The sequence below is a fragment of the Macrobrachium nipponense genome, chromosome 4 (genome assembly GCF_015104395.2).
Source record: "Macrobrachium nipponense isolate FS-2020 chromosome 4, ASM1510439v2, whole genome shotgun sequence".
NCBI lineage: Eukaryota > Metazoa > Arthropoda > Malacostraca > Decapoda > Palaemonidae > Macrobrachium > Macrobrachium nipponense.
Genome location: NC_061100.1, coordinates 135,751,716 through 135,768,063, shown reverse-complemented (window position 1 = coordinate 135,768,063; position 16,348 = coordinate 135,751,716). Strand labels below are relative to the sequence as shown.

Below are 16,348 nucleotides of genomic sequence, written 5' to 3'. Positions count from 1 at the left end.
GAAGAAAGACACGCTTTGCTGAATTATGTTTTCAACGAGTTACGAAGCATATATTGTAGGTTGACATTAACTTAAAATAATACTCGGTTTCATACTCCAAATGCATTAACAATGAAAAATTTAGTGATAGGGTTTTGTTGCTCTGTTTTGTCGACCAAAAGCCACTCACTTATCAGGTTGTACTGACAGCTCGTCGGAGTAAGAGTCTGTAAACACCTGACCCAGAGAGGCAAACAAACAAGTGGGTAGTACCAAGAACACGTGTCTTTCGCTGATATCCTGGGCCTGTTTACAAGGTGTTTACGTACAGCAATCAATCATACTCTCTCTCTCTCTCTCTCTCACACGTGCATACATACATACATCCGTGCATAGTACAAACAAAACAAACACATACTCATATATACTATATATATGAGTATATACGTATTATATTATAATATATATAATATAATATAAACACAAAAAACAAACAAACAACATATATTTATATATTAAAACCAACACACACAAATATATTTACTATATATAAAATATATATAACAAATATATATACATATATATGATATATTATATTATATTATATATTATTATATTTATATAAATAAATGATATATATATATATATAATATATATATACATAGTATTATACATATAGATAAATAAATATAATTATTATATACATACGGCACAAACACCACCACAGCAAACCATATATATATAATATATACACACATATATTAATATATATAGATATATATGTATATTATATATATAAACTTATATAATTATATATACATACGCCACAACACACAACACACACACACACAATATATAATTATATTTTATATTATTATATTTTATATATATATAATATAGCTCAGGCTAGATGAATAAATAAATAAATAAATAATTAGTTAATGTCTCATCATCCTTCCTGCCTTTATTTTTCAATACCAAAAAATTTCCCGGTTCCTAACATTCCTTATTATGGATGCAGAGCTTTTGCTTAATAAGTCGAAACAGAATCCTCCCAAGCGCTGGGTCCAGTGAGGTCATGTAAGGAATAGAATATAAATGGAGGGACAGTAAGAGGAATGAAAGGTGGTTGCAGCTAGGGGCCAAGGGACGCTGCAAAGAACCTTAAGTAATGCCTACAGTGCACCGCAGGAGGGCCACTGACGGCACCTCCCTCGCGCGCTACGGGGACAAATTATGGGTTTAGTCTACGGTTTTCCTACTTTAATTCCCTTCCCCATAATTCACGTTGACATCGACAATATATGAATTTCACGTTCAATAAACCCCATACATAAAATTTGAGAAAACTCTGTAATGAAGGAAGAGGGCCAAGAAATAATTATATTTTATTTCCTTTAGGTAAGGTAATGAGAGAGAGAGAGAAGGGGGGTGGGGGGTTAGGGCCGCGATTATTCTGTAGATATATGAGTAATGGAGAATAGCAGGGACACAGTTTAGAATCTGAATCAGGAAAAAAAAAGTTAAACGAAAACTGAAAACAGTACAGAGAGAGAGAGAGAGAGAATCATCATGTATATGAGTAATAGTGAGTACCAAGGACACATGGTTTAGTTCGCAATCAAATATAAAGAATTAAATCGGAAATAAAAGACAAAGAACTGAGAGAGAGAGAGAGAGAGAGTTGAAGATAAGTTCAGCATCTAACAAACATCGCGCTATCAACAAGCGACGTATCGGGTGTTCATCGATTAACTGCAAACTGTTCTACAGGAAAAAAGCTTCACGTACAGACCTTTGTAGAAATGCGATGAAACAACGACAGAATTCACCTCTTATCGAAGTTTGGGATACAATTCGCGACAAGGGTTCGTCCATTTCCGGTCCCTTGTCTAGTTTTGGGTCAAGAATTGACAGTTACACGACAGGAGCAAGAAGGTTCGAGATTGCCCAACGAGTGAAGTGTTTTGACGTCGAAAAACTTATACGCGATTGGATTTCTTTTTTTTAATCATCATATTATTAATATTATTATTGATGTTATTACTGAAGTCTTTTAACCACATTCACGTGATTCTTGTGTTGTTTTTATTACCCTACGAAGACCTCTTTACTTCTTGATCTCCTTCACCTTGTCGATAAGCTTTCTACTGTATATCATTGAATCTGTAATGACTATTGTCTCTTCATATATATTTCCTGTTAGAATTAAATGCTTACTGAAAAGGCATATCCAAAAAGTCTGTCTTGTTTATTGCCACTGTCATTCTACAGTAATTTACTATTTATACTCAAATTAAATATAAGTTGCGGAAATTCAGAATAAACATCGAACAGCATTGTTAAACTAGGTTTTTGGTGATTGTAAGTTTGTATGTGGGCTGGCCACTTGCACAGATTGTCCAGCACAAGTGTTTGTACCACACACACGTGACACACATACCCTGGAATACCATATATAAAAGGCCGATGCACATTCAGTATAAAGGCTATTCTTTTTCCACAAAGGTTAATTCTCTTCCCGGTCTTGGTGGTAGTAGTCTACAGAAGGGATTGGCCTTTGTGACGACTCGCCGTGGTGGAAGAGGTGTTGACAATGCGGTGGATTGCTGTTCTTCTTCTCCTTACTATAAGTTTGTTGGCCATAACGGCTTCAGCTGAGGTGAGTTTCCGTATAGTTCTGACTTGAAGCTCTTTATCAAGTTGACACGATAATAAAATCTTATATATACACATATGTGTATGTAAATAATATATGATAAAATAATGATAATATTCATAGTTAGATGATAATATTCATAGTTAGTATTTATGGTTAAATAGTTGAATACTCATTCAGAAAATATCGGAAAAATGCGCCAAGAACGGAGGTCGGTGCGTGACTCTGTGTCAAGGGAAGACCCTGACAGAGATGACCTGTAAACGAGAAGGAGAAGTCTGTTGCAGGGAGGGAGTCAAAGGAGGCTCTAAGGATTCGGCGAAGTCTGCAAAAAGTCCAAAACGAAAGAATGGTATAATAAAGAAGAACGCGAAAAGACCTCAAAAAACACCTGCTAAGGTGAAGAAGGGTAAGTGGGTGTTATTTTTTCTTCAAAGAAACTTCAGCCAAGATTCGATTTTAATCAGTACTGGTACAGTAGTGACAGTGACTTACTATTTGGCTATAAAGAACAATGGCTGATTGGATAAGTCAGTCTCCTTAGTACTAATTGCAAAATGACGGAGGCTGTATTCCAGGTCATAATCAGCCTATAATTACCTTTGCGTCTGAGTTACTTTTAAGTAATTTAACGGGATATTTGTGGTTGTGATATTTGAAAGTCTAAGAATATCACATGTAAAATCGATTACAAACTACTTTTTATATGTGCATCTATGTACGCGGTGTTTTTTTTTTGTTTTTTTTTCTAGTGTTTTATATTATAGATTTTTCATTTCTAGCCGATGATCACATTTTTGCTGTAAATCAATTTCTCTTTCAGAAGCCCTTTCTAGAGATATCACATTTAAGAGGTACTCAAAGTTTATTGAAATGCTGATCGTATTAACATGTGTCCATACAGTTTATATCTCAGATTATATGCGGAAAGTATTCACTGTTCTTTACCTTTTTCTGAGGGTCCAGATAATCCTCATCATTATCATTACTGATTGCGGAAACAAAGGCGTGAATCTCCTTGGCCAGAATTCCGCGCTATCTCTCTCTCTCTCTCTCTCTCTCTCTCTCTCTCTCTCTCTCTGATTTTATACTGGACTGAATGAATCCAGTGCGTGAAAATGAGATATCGCTTTCATGAACTCTCTCTCTCTCTCTCTCTCTCTCTCTCTCTCTCTCTCTCTCTCTCTCTCTCTATGAATTTTACACTGGACTGAATGAATCCAGTACGTGGAAATGGGATATGGCTTTTATGAACTATCTCTCTCTGTCTCTGTCTCTGTCTCTCTCTCTCTCTCTCTCACTCTCTGATTTTATTCTGGACTGAATGAATCCAGTACGTGTAAATGAGATACGTATCGAGTTTATAAACTCTCTCTCTCTCTCTCTCTCTCTCTCTCTCTCTCTCTCTCTCTCTCTCTCTCTCTCTCTCTCTCTCTCTCTCTCTCTCTCTCCTTTTCTGGGCAAGGATGAGCATCAGTTCTAATCCTCACTCAGGGGACGCAGAGGGTCAAGGTCCCCATAAGCCTAATGGGTCCCACAGGGGAAAGCAGGTCGGGTCATTAAAGGACAAAGCATATATTTTCGATAGTTCGGTATTTTGCTTCGTCACCGAAGTTTCTGTAGAGAATATGTTACAATATCATTTATAACAACGCTGGCTTAACCTTTACATGTATGCCATAAATATTTTTTCATAAGATTCATGATAAATGATTACAATCGATCTTAAAAATTTTTTTTTATTTCAAATTCTACTTGAGCTTTTGTGAAAACGATCTGCAAAGTGTATAGACATTCTTACTTAACGTAAAATAGAACGCTCAAACACACACACAAATATATATATATATATACTATATATATATATATATATATATATATATATATATATATATATATATATATTATATATAAGTCATATCACATTACCGTGACTCATATACATATATCGAGCAACAAATGTCCTTTAATATCTAGTTCGCTCTACCTCGGAATTAATATATTTTCATATATGTTTAACCGAAAGGGATTTTTATTTTTTTTCGGTAATATAATTGCCGGCCGACGGCTAAGGCTTCACTGCCAGTCCTGGAATTGAAGATGTCGATGGTTCGTGCCCGTCGGCCGGCAATTCTATGATCGAAAAAAAAAAAAAAAATTTCTCTTCGGCTAAACATATATGACAATATATTAATTCCGAGGTAGAGCGAATTAGATATTAAAGGACATTTGTAGCTCGATATATATATATATATATATATATATATATATATATATATATATATATATATATATATACAGTTTTTTATCACATCACCCTGTATCCAGTTCGCCCTACCTCGAAATTAATATATTTTTATATAGTTAACCGAAGGAGAATTTTTTAGTTGATAATAATGTCGTCCTCTCGTGGATTCGAACCAGCACACAGAGGAGAAATCAGAACTTCAGTCACGATACCGAGTCGGTTATTTCTTCCCTGTGTACTGGTTCGAATCCACAGAGGACGAAATTATTATCAACTAAAAAATTCTCTTCGGTTAATATATATGAAAATATATTAATTCCGAGGTAGAGCGAACTGGATATTAAAAGATGTTTGTAGCTTAATGCATATATATATATATATATATTCGTTCTTCAACGCTTGTCTGCCCGTTCTCTCTCTCTCTCTCTCTCTCTCTCTCTCTAATCAGAGACACGTCTAAAACTATGGCCAAACGCGATTTCTTAGCTCTACATATTTGTCATGCATGACTAACAAAATCAGGAACTTGCAGAGTGAGGATAGACTAAGGTGATGCTTACAGGTCATACAGGTCAAAGGTTAAACAGGACTTTATAGTAAAGCATTGTGTTTCACGAATACATTTTTTTGCCATCATTTACCAGAGCTGTATAAAGCATTGTGTGGACCGTATGGGAAATTATGTGAATTAAAACGTTCTCTAGATAATGAATAATGAATCCTTTTCAGATAAGCCTTTTAAGCCCTCTGCTGTTCAGGCGAGAAAAGGTGGCAGCGTAGCGGTCAAACGTGGTGAGTTTGCTTTTTAGTTTTATACTTTACTTTATTCTACTATAGATGACCCTCCTGATTAAAGACAAATCAATTTTTAATAGATATCTTTTTAACTAATTACCGAAGCACCAGGCTTAACTTTCTTTTCGTCGTTTGAATGTCCGTTACACATCTTTTAGCGTCAGTAAACGAAAATTTCTTTGAACATTTTTAAAAACTAGTGACAGTCATCAGTTATATCAAGAGAGCTCAGTAATGTTTCGTTATTACTAAAGTTACGATTTCACCTTCTAATTTGACTTCATTAATTCGTACCTAAAAACTCCAAACTCTCTTGAGGTGAAAGAGCTGGAATTAGAGTTTATATCAGATTATCTAAATGACGACAGAGGTTAACATTCACAAACCAACTGAGAGAGAGAGAGAGAGAGAGAGAGAGAGAGAGAGAGAGAGAGAGAGAGAGAGAGAGAGAGAGAGAGAAACTAGCAGTGGAAAGGTCAAATTTGAAAAGCTCAAAGTAGAAAGAAAAAAGATTTGGACGAACTTGTTTGATCTTAACGAGATTTATTCGTAAAGCTTTCTCTCTTATTATTTGTTTATTATATTACTACTGCACTTCTCCACTCTCCTGACAGTTTGTAAGACGAAGTCTAAATGCACTAAACTTGGAGGCAATTGTCAGAAAAAAAATACCGGTTGTCAGAAGAAGGAAGTCAAAATTAAGGCCAAGAAAGGATACTGCAAAGGAAGGAGTTGCTTTTGCTGCATACCAAAGAGTGAGTATTAACAGAACAATTGGAACTGAAAGGAGATGCTAATCGTCTGTGTACGCATGTGTGAAAGTGTTTGTGTGCTTGTATGTGTGTGTGTGTGTGTGTGTGTGAGAGAGAGAGAGAGAGAGAGAGAGCGAGAGAGAGAGAGAGAGAGTCATTACTGTTATACCAAACTTTGACGATATTTGGAAGACTAAATGAGAGGCAATAAAGTCTGGTGGAATCAGGATTTAGAGAAGATATCTGATGAAACAAAAAGCCAACAGCCTCTAACATATGTTCTTAAAGTCATGCAGAGCCACGAAGATGTGTTTATGAAAAGTACTTGAGAAAATAGAAGGTAAGATATACGAATGAATACTGAGGTTCGTTGTCAGTGAGTACTCGTTAATGATGGTCGGGAATAAAGTCACAGAGGAAAAATGGACAATATTTCTTGGGGTTCATAGACTTTATGACATTCAAAGCCTTTTATTTATGTTTATACTGAAATCCCCAATTCGGGCTTGAACTAAACAGGCCTCAAAGTTGGGTACGTGGATATATACCGGGTTAAAACTCTTGCGGGTCACTATCTAGGAAAGATTATTATGACTTTCTTTCCTGTGACGTTTTTATATGTGACACATTTACCTGGATTTCCCTAAAAGAATGATCTTTTTATTTCAATTATTTACTGACATTTTATCTATTTATTTATTCATTTGTTAACTTACTTTTTCTTTTTTAATAAATGACCTCTTCTGTCTGTATTTCTTATTAACTTCTGTTACTTCTTGCTAATGATCACCAAATAATTTGGAAGCTTGAATTTCGAGTCATTGGCCCTGTTGGCTTGTTTCATCTGAATAATAATAATAATAATAATAATAATAATAATAATAATAATAATAATAATAATAATAATAATAATAATAATAATAATAAAGTAACAAGGACTGAAGGGATAAAGCTACCAGATGGGAACAACATCAAACACAGATGAAACGGGATACAAATACCTGGGAATAATGGAAGGAAGGGATATAAAACACCAAGAGATGAAGGACACGATCAGGAAAGAATATATGCAGAGACTCAAGGCGATACTCAAGTCAAAATTCAACGCCGGAGATATGATAAAAGCCATAAACACATGGGCAGTGCCAGTAATCAGATACAGCGCAGGAGTAGTGGAATGGACGAAGGCAGAACTTCGCAGCATAGATCAGAAAACCAGGAAACATATGACAATACACAAAGAACTACACCCAAGAGCAAATACGGACAGACTATACATAACACGAAAGAAAGGAGGGAGGGGACTATTAAGCATAGAGGACTGCGTCAACATCGACAACAGAGCACTGGGCAATATCTGAAAACCAGTGAAGACAGTGGCTCAAGAGTGCATGGGAAGAAGGACTGATAAAAGTAGACGAAGACCCACAAATATACAGAGGCAGGAGAATGACAAGCAGAACAGAGGAATGGCACAACAAACCAATGCACGGACAATACATGAGACAGACTAAAGAACTAGCCAGCGATGACACTTGGCAATGGCTACTAAGGGGAGAGCTCAAGAAGGAAACTGAAGGAATGATAACAGCGGCACAGGATCAGGCCCTAAGAACCAGATATGTTCAAAGAACGATAGATGGGAATAATATCTCTCTCATATGTAGGAAGTGCAATACGAAAAATGAAACCATAAACCACATAGCAAGCGAATGTCCGGCACTTGCAGTGAACCAGTACAAAAAGAGGCATGATTCAGTAGCAAAAGCCCTACACTGGAGCCTGTGCAAGAAACACCAGCTACCTTGCAGTAATAAGTGGTACGAGCACCAACCTGAAGGAGTGATAGAAAACGATCAGGCAAAGATCCTTTGGGACTATGGTATCAGAACAGATAGGGTGATACGTGCAAAAAGACCAGACGTGACGTTGATTGACAAAATCAGGAAGAAAGCATCACTCATTGTTGTCGCAATACCATGGGACACCAGATTTTAAGAGAAAGAGAGGGATAAAACGGATAAGTATCACGACCTGAAAATAGAAATAAGAAGGATGTGGGATATGCCAGTGGAAATTGTACCCATAATCATAGAAACACTAGGCACGATCCCAAGATCCCTGAAAAGGAATCTGGAAAAACTAGAGGCTGAAGTAGCTAGGAACGGCACACATAGTAAGGAAAGTGATGGACTCCTAAGGAGGCAGGATGCAACCCGGAACCCCACATTATAAATACTACCCAGTCGAATTGGAGGACTGTGATAGACAAAATAATAATAATAATAATGATAATAACAATGATAATAATGTTTTAAAAATATCCACAAAATTATATATTAAAAATATATTTCTATGTAAAAATAGAATAGTAAAGACTTTCGCACACCTGAACGGTGTTCCTCATCGCTGATGAGGAACACCGTTCAAGTGTTCGAAAGTCTTTGTTCTATTTTTACATAGAAATATATTTTTATTATATACGTAATTGTGGATATTTTTTAACAATTTGTTTTTACGAGACTGTGAATTTCTTAATAATAATAATATTATTATTATTATTATTATTCAAAGAACACTCATAATCACATGAGTCAATCAAATGGAAAAATAAATCGACAATAGTATGTCTGTTTATTTTGTTATTTAAAATATAAAGCAGAAAGGAGGACCCTGCAGGTTATCGAAAACTTTCTGCCTTATACTTTAAATAACAAAATCAAACAGACATACTATTGTGAATTTACTTTTCCAATAATAATAATAATAATAATAATAATAATAATAATAATAATAATAATAATAATAATAATAATAATAATAATAATATGTATGATTGGCATACGTACCCAAACTGATTTTTACAATTCACCGCCTGAAAACTATTGATAACAACCTAATCTATGTAATTGATTGCTAAAATTACTAATATATTGCTCACTCCATGATTGGCTTTCTCTCCCTCAGAGCAAAAATGTAAAACGAAGAAGAAGTGTAAAAAGGCGAAAGGCAAAGTCCAGTTCAAGTGGGATAAATGCAAAGGAAAGAAGAAGAAGAACTGGGCCAAAGGAAGTCGCCATTGCGTCTGTTGCCTCCGTAAGTTATTTGAGTTTGGGAAATTCGAAAAGTAAATAATTTGGAGTCATGCAATCCGCACTTTTTGGAATCACGGAATATGCATAAATGCATATATATATATATATATATATATATATATATATATATATATATATATATATATATATATATATATATATAATACTGACACACAACATCCAGTGTTAGGATTAAGCTCAAACTGTTGATTATAAATGGAAGCTGCTGTTTAAAAGAACCTCACGTACTAAGTCTCCCCAAAGGGGTCTCATTTGCAGCACGTTGAATGCCCTTGCATTTTCTGCATCATTCGTCTCTGGCTAACATCAAACATTGTTCCAGTACGTCCAAGAACCCGTCTTTAATTTTCTCTGAATTATTCAACATTTTATTTTACAGTTTTCAGTAACGTTGCATCTTTCGGTAATATTTTTTTTTTTTTTTGTGTGAATTATTAATATGTGATGGAAAGAAACCCACTTTGCCACTTTACCTGTGCTATTTTCGTGGACTTTGAAGTGTGATTTTCTTTATACTTTTTTTTTTTAATTAATAAGTGCTCTTGCTTTCAGTTTACTTACAAATCATTACCGAGTCATTTTCTGACATCAGTAAAATACAAAGATGATTTGGGACGGAGATATTTAAGTCGGTAACAAATAAAAATGTGAATTTTAGACATTCTGTCAATGCTCTCGTTCTGTATTCTACAGCTCAAGTGAAAACAACTACAGCATCTATTACAACCACAAAAAAGCCTCCGACAACAACAACCGAGCCGCCAACAACCACCGAAGCAACAACAACGACGCCTTCTCCCACCACAACTACAACAACACCTGTTCCTACAACAACCACAACCATCGCAAAGACCACAACAGTGACAACAACGCCTGTGCCAACAACCACGACGAAAGCTCCGACCACAACTACAAAAGCGCCCACAACTACGACAACAGCAGCGGCAACAACTAAAACAACAACTAAGGCTATAACAACAACTAAGAGCCCTACAACAACAGCGGCGGCTTGAGAAGGACGGAAAGGAACTGTATTTCACCAGAAGAAAATCAATGGAGGTTTCACTGAGTTCGTTTATTTGTTTGTTTGTTGGATTCCTGCATTATATGCCAACAAAATAACCCATACATACACACACACAAACTCCAGGTAAGCAAGTTTGAGTGTGGCTGCGACTTGGATGGGTAACCATCCATAAATGCTAGGTGCCGTCTGTGCATAAGCCCTTGAACAAGGCATGGGACTAGCAGTCACTTCTTAATATTTTCCGAAAACCTGAAGGGGTTATGTACGTCTGTGCGCGTGTGTGTGTTTGCGCATGCGCATAAACGTTGTCCTTTGTTGTGTGAATAAATAAGCATCCCCAAATTTGGCGTTTTTTTTTTCCAATTCCTATATATGTCAACAACGAGGACCAGTCAATATGGACTATCGATAGGTCGAACACCTGTCAACGATCTTTCCAGATCGTTATTAAGAGCGTTCCAGTAATATTTTCCTAAAAGAACGTTGAAGTCACGGATCACTTCATGAAAATATTAAAGTAAACTTCATAAATAAATGATATATATGCAGAATCTACTGGCCATTTTTACCAGATACATGTGAAATTGTAATAGCCACAATGCCCTCTTAACTTCTCAAATTCTTTTCTCTTTTTTAGATAAGCTTGTAAGTACAAAGCCTTGTGCTCTCAACTTCAACGAAATTTGAAGAAATCATGATGTCAGGTACCGGGAAACGAACCCGTAATACCATAATCACGACAAGGTCACCTTGCCGACCTGACCGAGAAAAAGTCGCTACCGGACATCATGAAATTGGAGCGCAAGGCTTTGTAGTAGTTACAAGCGTATCCAAAAAAGAGCAAAGAATCTGAGAAGATAAGAGGTCATTGTTGTGGCTATTACAATTTCATGTATTATATATATATATATATATATATATATATATATATATATATATATCATTCGAGCCACAAATGTCCTTTAATATCTAATTCACTCTACCTCGGAATTGATATATTTTCATAACTGTACCGAAGGGGAATTTTTAGTTGATAATAATTTCGTCCCCCCATGGGATCGAACCACCGTCCAGTGGACGGGAAACGAAATCAGAAACGGACAGTGACGCTATCGACTCGGCCAGCAGAGAGGCTATAAGGTTATATCGATTCTGACCATTACAAATCATCGTCGATCTCGATGTTTTCGTAATTAGAATCGATATGAAACCCCCTCAACCATGCTAGCCGATTCGAGCGTTTGACCAACGTAGCCTTGTTATGAATACTAATCACATCGTGATTCATATAAATCATTCAAGCCACAAATGTCCCCCATGGGGGTACGAAATTATTATCTACTAAAAATTTCCCTTCGGTACATATATGAAAATATATCAATTCCGAGGTAGCGAATTAGATATTAAAGGACATTTGTGGCTCGAATGATTTATATGAATCACGGTGATGTGATAAGTATTCATATATATATATATATATATATATATATATATATATATATATATATATATATATATAATATATACTCGTATATTACATTAGATTAATAATTCCTAGCCTTATTACTTATGAGGATCCTGTCATATACAGCCAATAAGGATTTTAAAAGCGAAAATTTATTTCGATTTTGACATATCTTTGTACTTCTACGCAACATTTAATGAAACATTGCATCCACGGATACGTATTAAGAAAGCGCACGAGGGAATTATATTCCTGTATTTACTTGATATGACTGCTATACAAATCGTTTTACCCCTGTTGTGAAATTGGAAATGTCGAGAACCGAAAGGTTTAAAAGCTAAAAGAAGTAATTTACAAATGTCGTCAGATATTCTGTACCTAACAAGTGTGATGGACGTCGTAAATTAATCCAGCTCAATTAACCTGTCGGATGTTGGTGGCTGAGCTAATTACCTGTCCCTTTTGAGGAATTGGATGAAAATAATGCATTCTTTAATTACATTGAGAATTTTAACTCGATCGCACACACACACACACATCACTCACACACACACACACACACACACACACACACACACATATATATATATATATATATATATATATATATATATATATATATATATATATATATATATACTATATATGAGAGAGAGAGAGAGGGAGAAAGAGAAATAGTCATATATATATGTATATACATATATTATATATATATAATATATATATATATATATATATATATATAGAGAGAGAGAGAGAGAGAGAGAGAGAGAGAGAGAGAGAGAGAGAGAGATATAAAAAAGAAATATACTCATTTATATATATGTATATATGTATATATATGTATATAGTATATATATATATATATATATATATATATATATATTATATATATATATATATATATTTTCACATCCAAATCAAGGGCAGGAATTCCGAAGCAGATGACACAATATCCATTTATTCCAAGCTTTCATGATTCATATATATATATATATATATATATATATATATATATATATATATATATATATATATATATGTATATGTATATATATATATATATATATATAATATATATATATATATATATATATTTACGATATGAGAGAGAGACAGAGAGAGAGAGAGACAGAGAGAGAGTGAAAAATAAATTTTGAAATGCAACCAGTTCGAAAAAAAGTATTTCTTGGAAAATGACCAAAATTAGAAGCACTCCTCGCATTAAAGCCTTCTAACTTTTTGAGGTTATTTAGTTAATTGGTCCTCTGTCTTATTTAGGGCGAACTTTAAGCAAATGACTTATAGATTCAAGGTCATTTCTACCCGATAATTAAACTGCGTTCAACGGGGAGAATTTAGATACAATGCATTATTACTCTAATAGAACTCAACTTTTGTTTTGATATTTTACTTACATTTCTGTTAATTTTCTAATTTGTTAATTTTTCTATTTTTCTACTAACTGATCTCCTCCTCCTTCTCTATTTCCTTTTACCTTTTGTTGCTTCTTTCGAATGAACACCATATTCTTTGGAAGCTAGAATTTCAAGTCACTGGCCCCTGTGGGCTTGTTCCATATGAATAGGGTTAAACTTCAGAATAATAATACTAATAGTTAAAATCAGTCTCGTACCTTGTTAGGTGGCCCTTTTGGTTAAGATGGTAACGTTGTGATTCGAGTTCGCATCAGTTTGATTCCCCTGTAGCGCTAGGAGAGCAACAGTCCTAGTACCCAGGGAGAGAATGAAGTTCGAAATGTCCCTAGCAACTTCGAGATCCCAGGCAGAGAGGATGACTTAGTCCGATTCCCCAGGGAGGCAAGTTCGAGTCCGAGGAAGCAAGCCAAATCGTTCACTGAGTAGCCTATGGCGCCATTTCAGATTTCCGTTGGAGGGGGGTTAGTGATTGAGAATGGCGGGCGAAGGGTCGGAACTTACTGCATGGGTGGGGTGGGGAACGAAGCGAGCCCTACCAGCTAGGGGTAGGGGAGTGCAGTAAGGGCACCCCGTGAAATTTGTGGAAATTGGTGCTTATTTTGGAGCGTTTTGAAGCCATCTAAGAGCTGCATAGAGTTCATAGGAGTGAATTTTACAGGTATTATTATTATTTTAAAGGCTGGGGGTTGCAAACCAAGTCATGGAGGGTCATAGGCAAGTGCCGCCCCAGCCTCCCGACAAATGACGCTCCTGTGAGCGGCTTCTGTCTTTGCTGGGACAGGGAGGGGAGTCATCCACGTATAGCAATGAAGGAAAAAGGGTCGAACGTAAATCTTTCCTTGAAAGAAACTAAGACTAAAACATGCAACAGACTTCAAGTGGTCTGGGATGATCTACGTTGTGTAACAATCAAGGCTAAAACCCACAGGGATGAGTGAGTCATTCAGTGAATGAATGAATTGATGAATGAAAGCAAAATTGAATTCTGCTTCCTCTTCTCTTTCAATAGCAATTTTCCCTGATATTTTAGATGGTGTTAGTGTCGCAAAGGAAGCTTGTTGACAGTTCAGAAACCGTAAGGCCTAGTCACTAAATCCTTCAGGTCATCCAGTCTTGTATATTTGCAGGCAACATACTTTTCTGCTAGTTCTATTTTTGTGTCTTAAAGATTGTTCAACGAATAGTATACTTCTCTGTGTCTTTGTTAACTAAGACGAGATACTATCTGGTCGTACTGTGAATAATTCTTTATTTTCTTTCATTCTTTATATTAACTGACGGCGAACTGTTCACTTTATCTTGTTACGTGAAAAGACATCCTAGACCTTTAGTAATTCCTTTTAAAGCCACAAAACTTGAAACTTCAAGCAACTATTCGACTTTTCATTAATAATCAATTAACCACACCAATTATCAAAGACTGAAAACATTGTAATTACTGACGTATCTGCACATGCGCGTATAACTTCAGTGCGCATGATCAGAATCTTGAAAGCAGTTCGTCTCGCCATTGAACACTGTACGCAACATTCTTCAGGTAGCTCCAGACTCGAGAGGATCCTCTATCTTTAGTGAGTAAGAAGAGTGGTTATATATGTGTGTGTGTGTGTGTGTGTGTGTGTGTGCGTGTGTGTGTGTATACACTTATGTACGTGTATGTAGTATTTTTTGTCACATACACCGTGACGTTTTTTTTATATTAACAAATATTAAGCCACAAATATCGTTTGATATCCAATTCTCTTTACCTCGGGAATAACTCACACCCAAGGGAATTATTACTGACAAGTGCTGTGACGAAGCACTAGTCAATTGTAATTACCTTAAGTGTATGTTGCTCCCCAGGTATGGTGAATTGGGTATTAGACCTTATTATCTTCCGTGTTCTCGCTCGTTCCTGGAAATTAAGGCCCTTTTTTCCAAGATTCCTCTATCTAATTCTTTGTACGTACTCTTCTGCTGCCTTCCCCTAACTTTTAAATTAACTTGCAAATAATTATATGAATTATTATTGGCTTCCTTCAACTTTCTTGGAACACACTCAATTTCACGGAGGGCGTAAGTTCTTTTTTTTTTTTTTTTTTTTTTTTTTTTTTTTAAGGTTGGCTTTATTTTATTTTTGTTTTATCGAGATGATTTTCATTTGGGAGATAAAACAACAGTTCAGAACCGTGCCTGACGTTTCGTGGCCCGCTGATTGTAGAACTGACCAGGACCCACCTGAAGTGACAGAGATTGTGACGGAGAGGCGTCATCATAAATCTTGTATTTTTAAAAATTTTCCTTGCCTTGATCATTAGATCTTGTGTGTCATATCCTTTTAAAGTAAACTAGATTTTATGAGTGTCTAATTTTATAAAGAATAAGATATTTCTTTTGGACTTGAGAGTCTTCTCAGCCGGGGTGAAATAACCTGTAAGTATGGAGTGACAAGAGTTGACACTCAGAACTATGCCTTGCTCCAGTCACTCCTTTGTAACCACCTCTGGCTTGTGGATTCGTTGTGTAAAAGGAATATTGTTTTCCTTTACCATTACCTTGGCCGGGATGTTTCCAAGAGGAGGAGAACTCCCTTCTTTACAGCTGGTGTTGTCATTTGATGAGGTCGCAATCCCACAGGAACTCATACGACACTCGAGGAGAGAGAGAGAAGGACGAACAAAACTAGTGTAACACAAAGAAACATCGCCATCCAGTTTCTCGTCAGTCTTCTGGGTCATAATAACCTGCGGGAGAGACGAATGAATGTCCTCCCCTACCGGATGATTAATTCTGTAATTTGCATATTCTACAATCTCTTTTCTTCCTTGCGTACGTTTTCCAATGACTTCCTCTACGCTTAAAGATAACTATAACCCCTTTCCTTAG

The 16,348-nt window shown here is 35.7% G+C and overlaps 1 protein-coding gene across 1 annotated transcript; it reads left to right on the top strand.

Moving 5' to 3' along the window:
* The first annotated feature begins 2,480 nt into the window (after positions 1–2,480).
* On the top strand, positions 2,481–10,918 carry LOC135211742 (integumentary mucin C.1-like). Its single transcript, XM_064244981.1, has 6 exons — positions 2,481–2,641; positions 2,819–3,047; positions 5,616–5,678; positions 6,296–6,436; positions 9,401–9,529; positions 10,243–10,918. Exons 1-6 carry the CDS (start codon positions 2,576–2,578, stop codon positions 10,560–10,562), a joined length of 948 nt encoding a protein of 315 aa, XP_064101051.1. The 5' UTR covers positions 2,481–2,575; the 3' UTR covers positions 10,563–10,918.
* The last annotated feature ends 5,430 nt before the right edge of the window (positions 10,919–16,348 follow it).

Coding starts and splice junctions, on each gene's coding strand:
- LOC135211742 (XM_064244981.1), top strand. CDS start 2,576: ATGCGGTGGATTGCTGTTCTTCTTCTCCTTACTATAAGTTTGTTGGCC. Junction 2,642..2,818: donor CCATAACGGCTTCAGCTGAG/GTGAGTTTCCGT, acceptor ATACTCATTCAG/AAAATATCGGAAAAATGCGC. Junction 9,530..10,242: donor CCATTGCGTCTGTTGCCTCC/GTAAGTTATTTG, acceptor TGTATTCTACAG/CTCAAGTGAAAACAACTACA.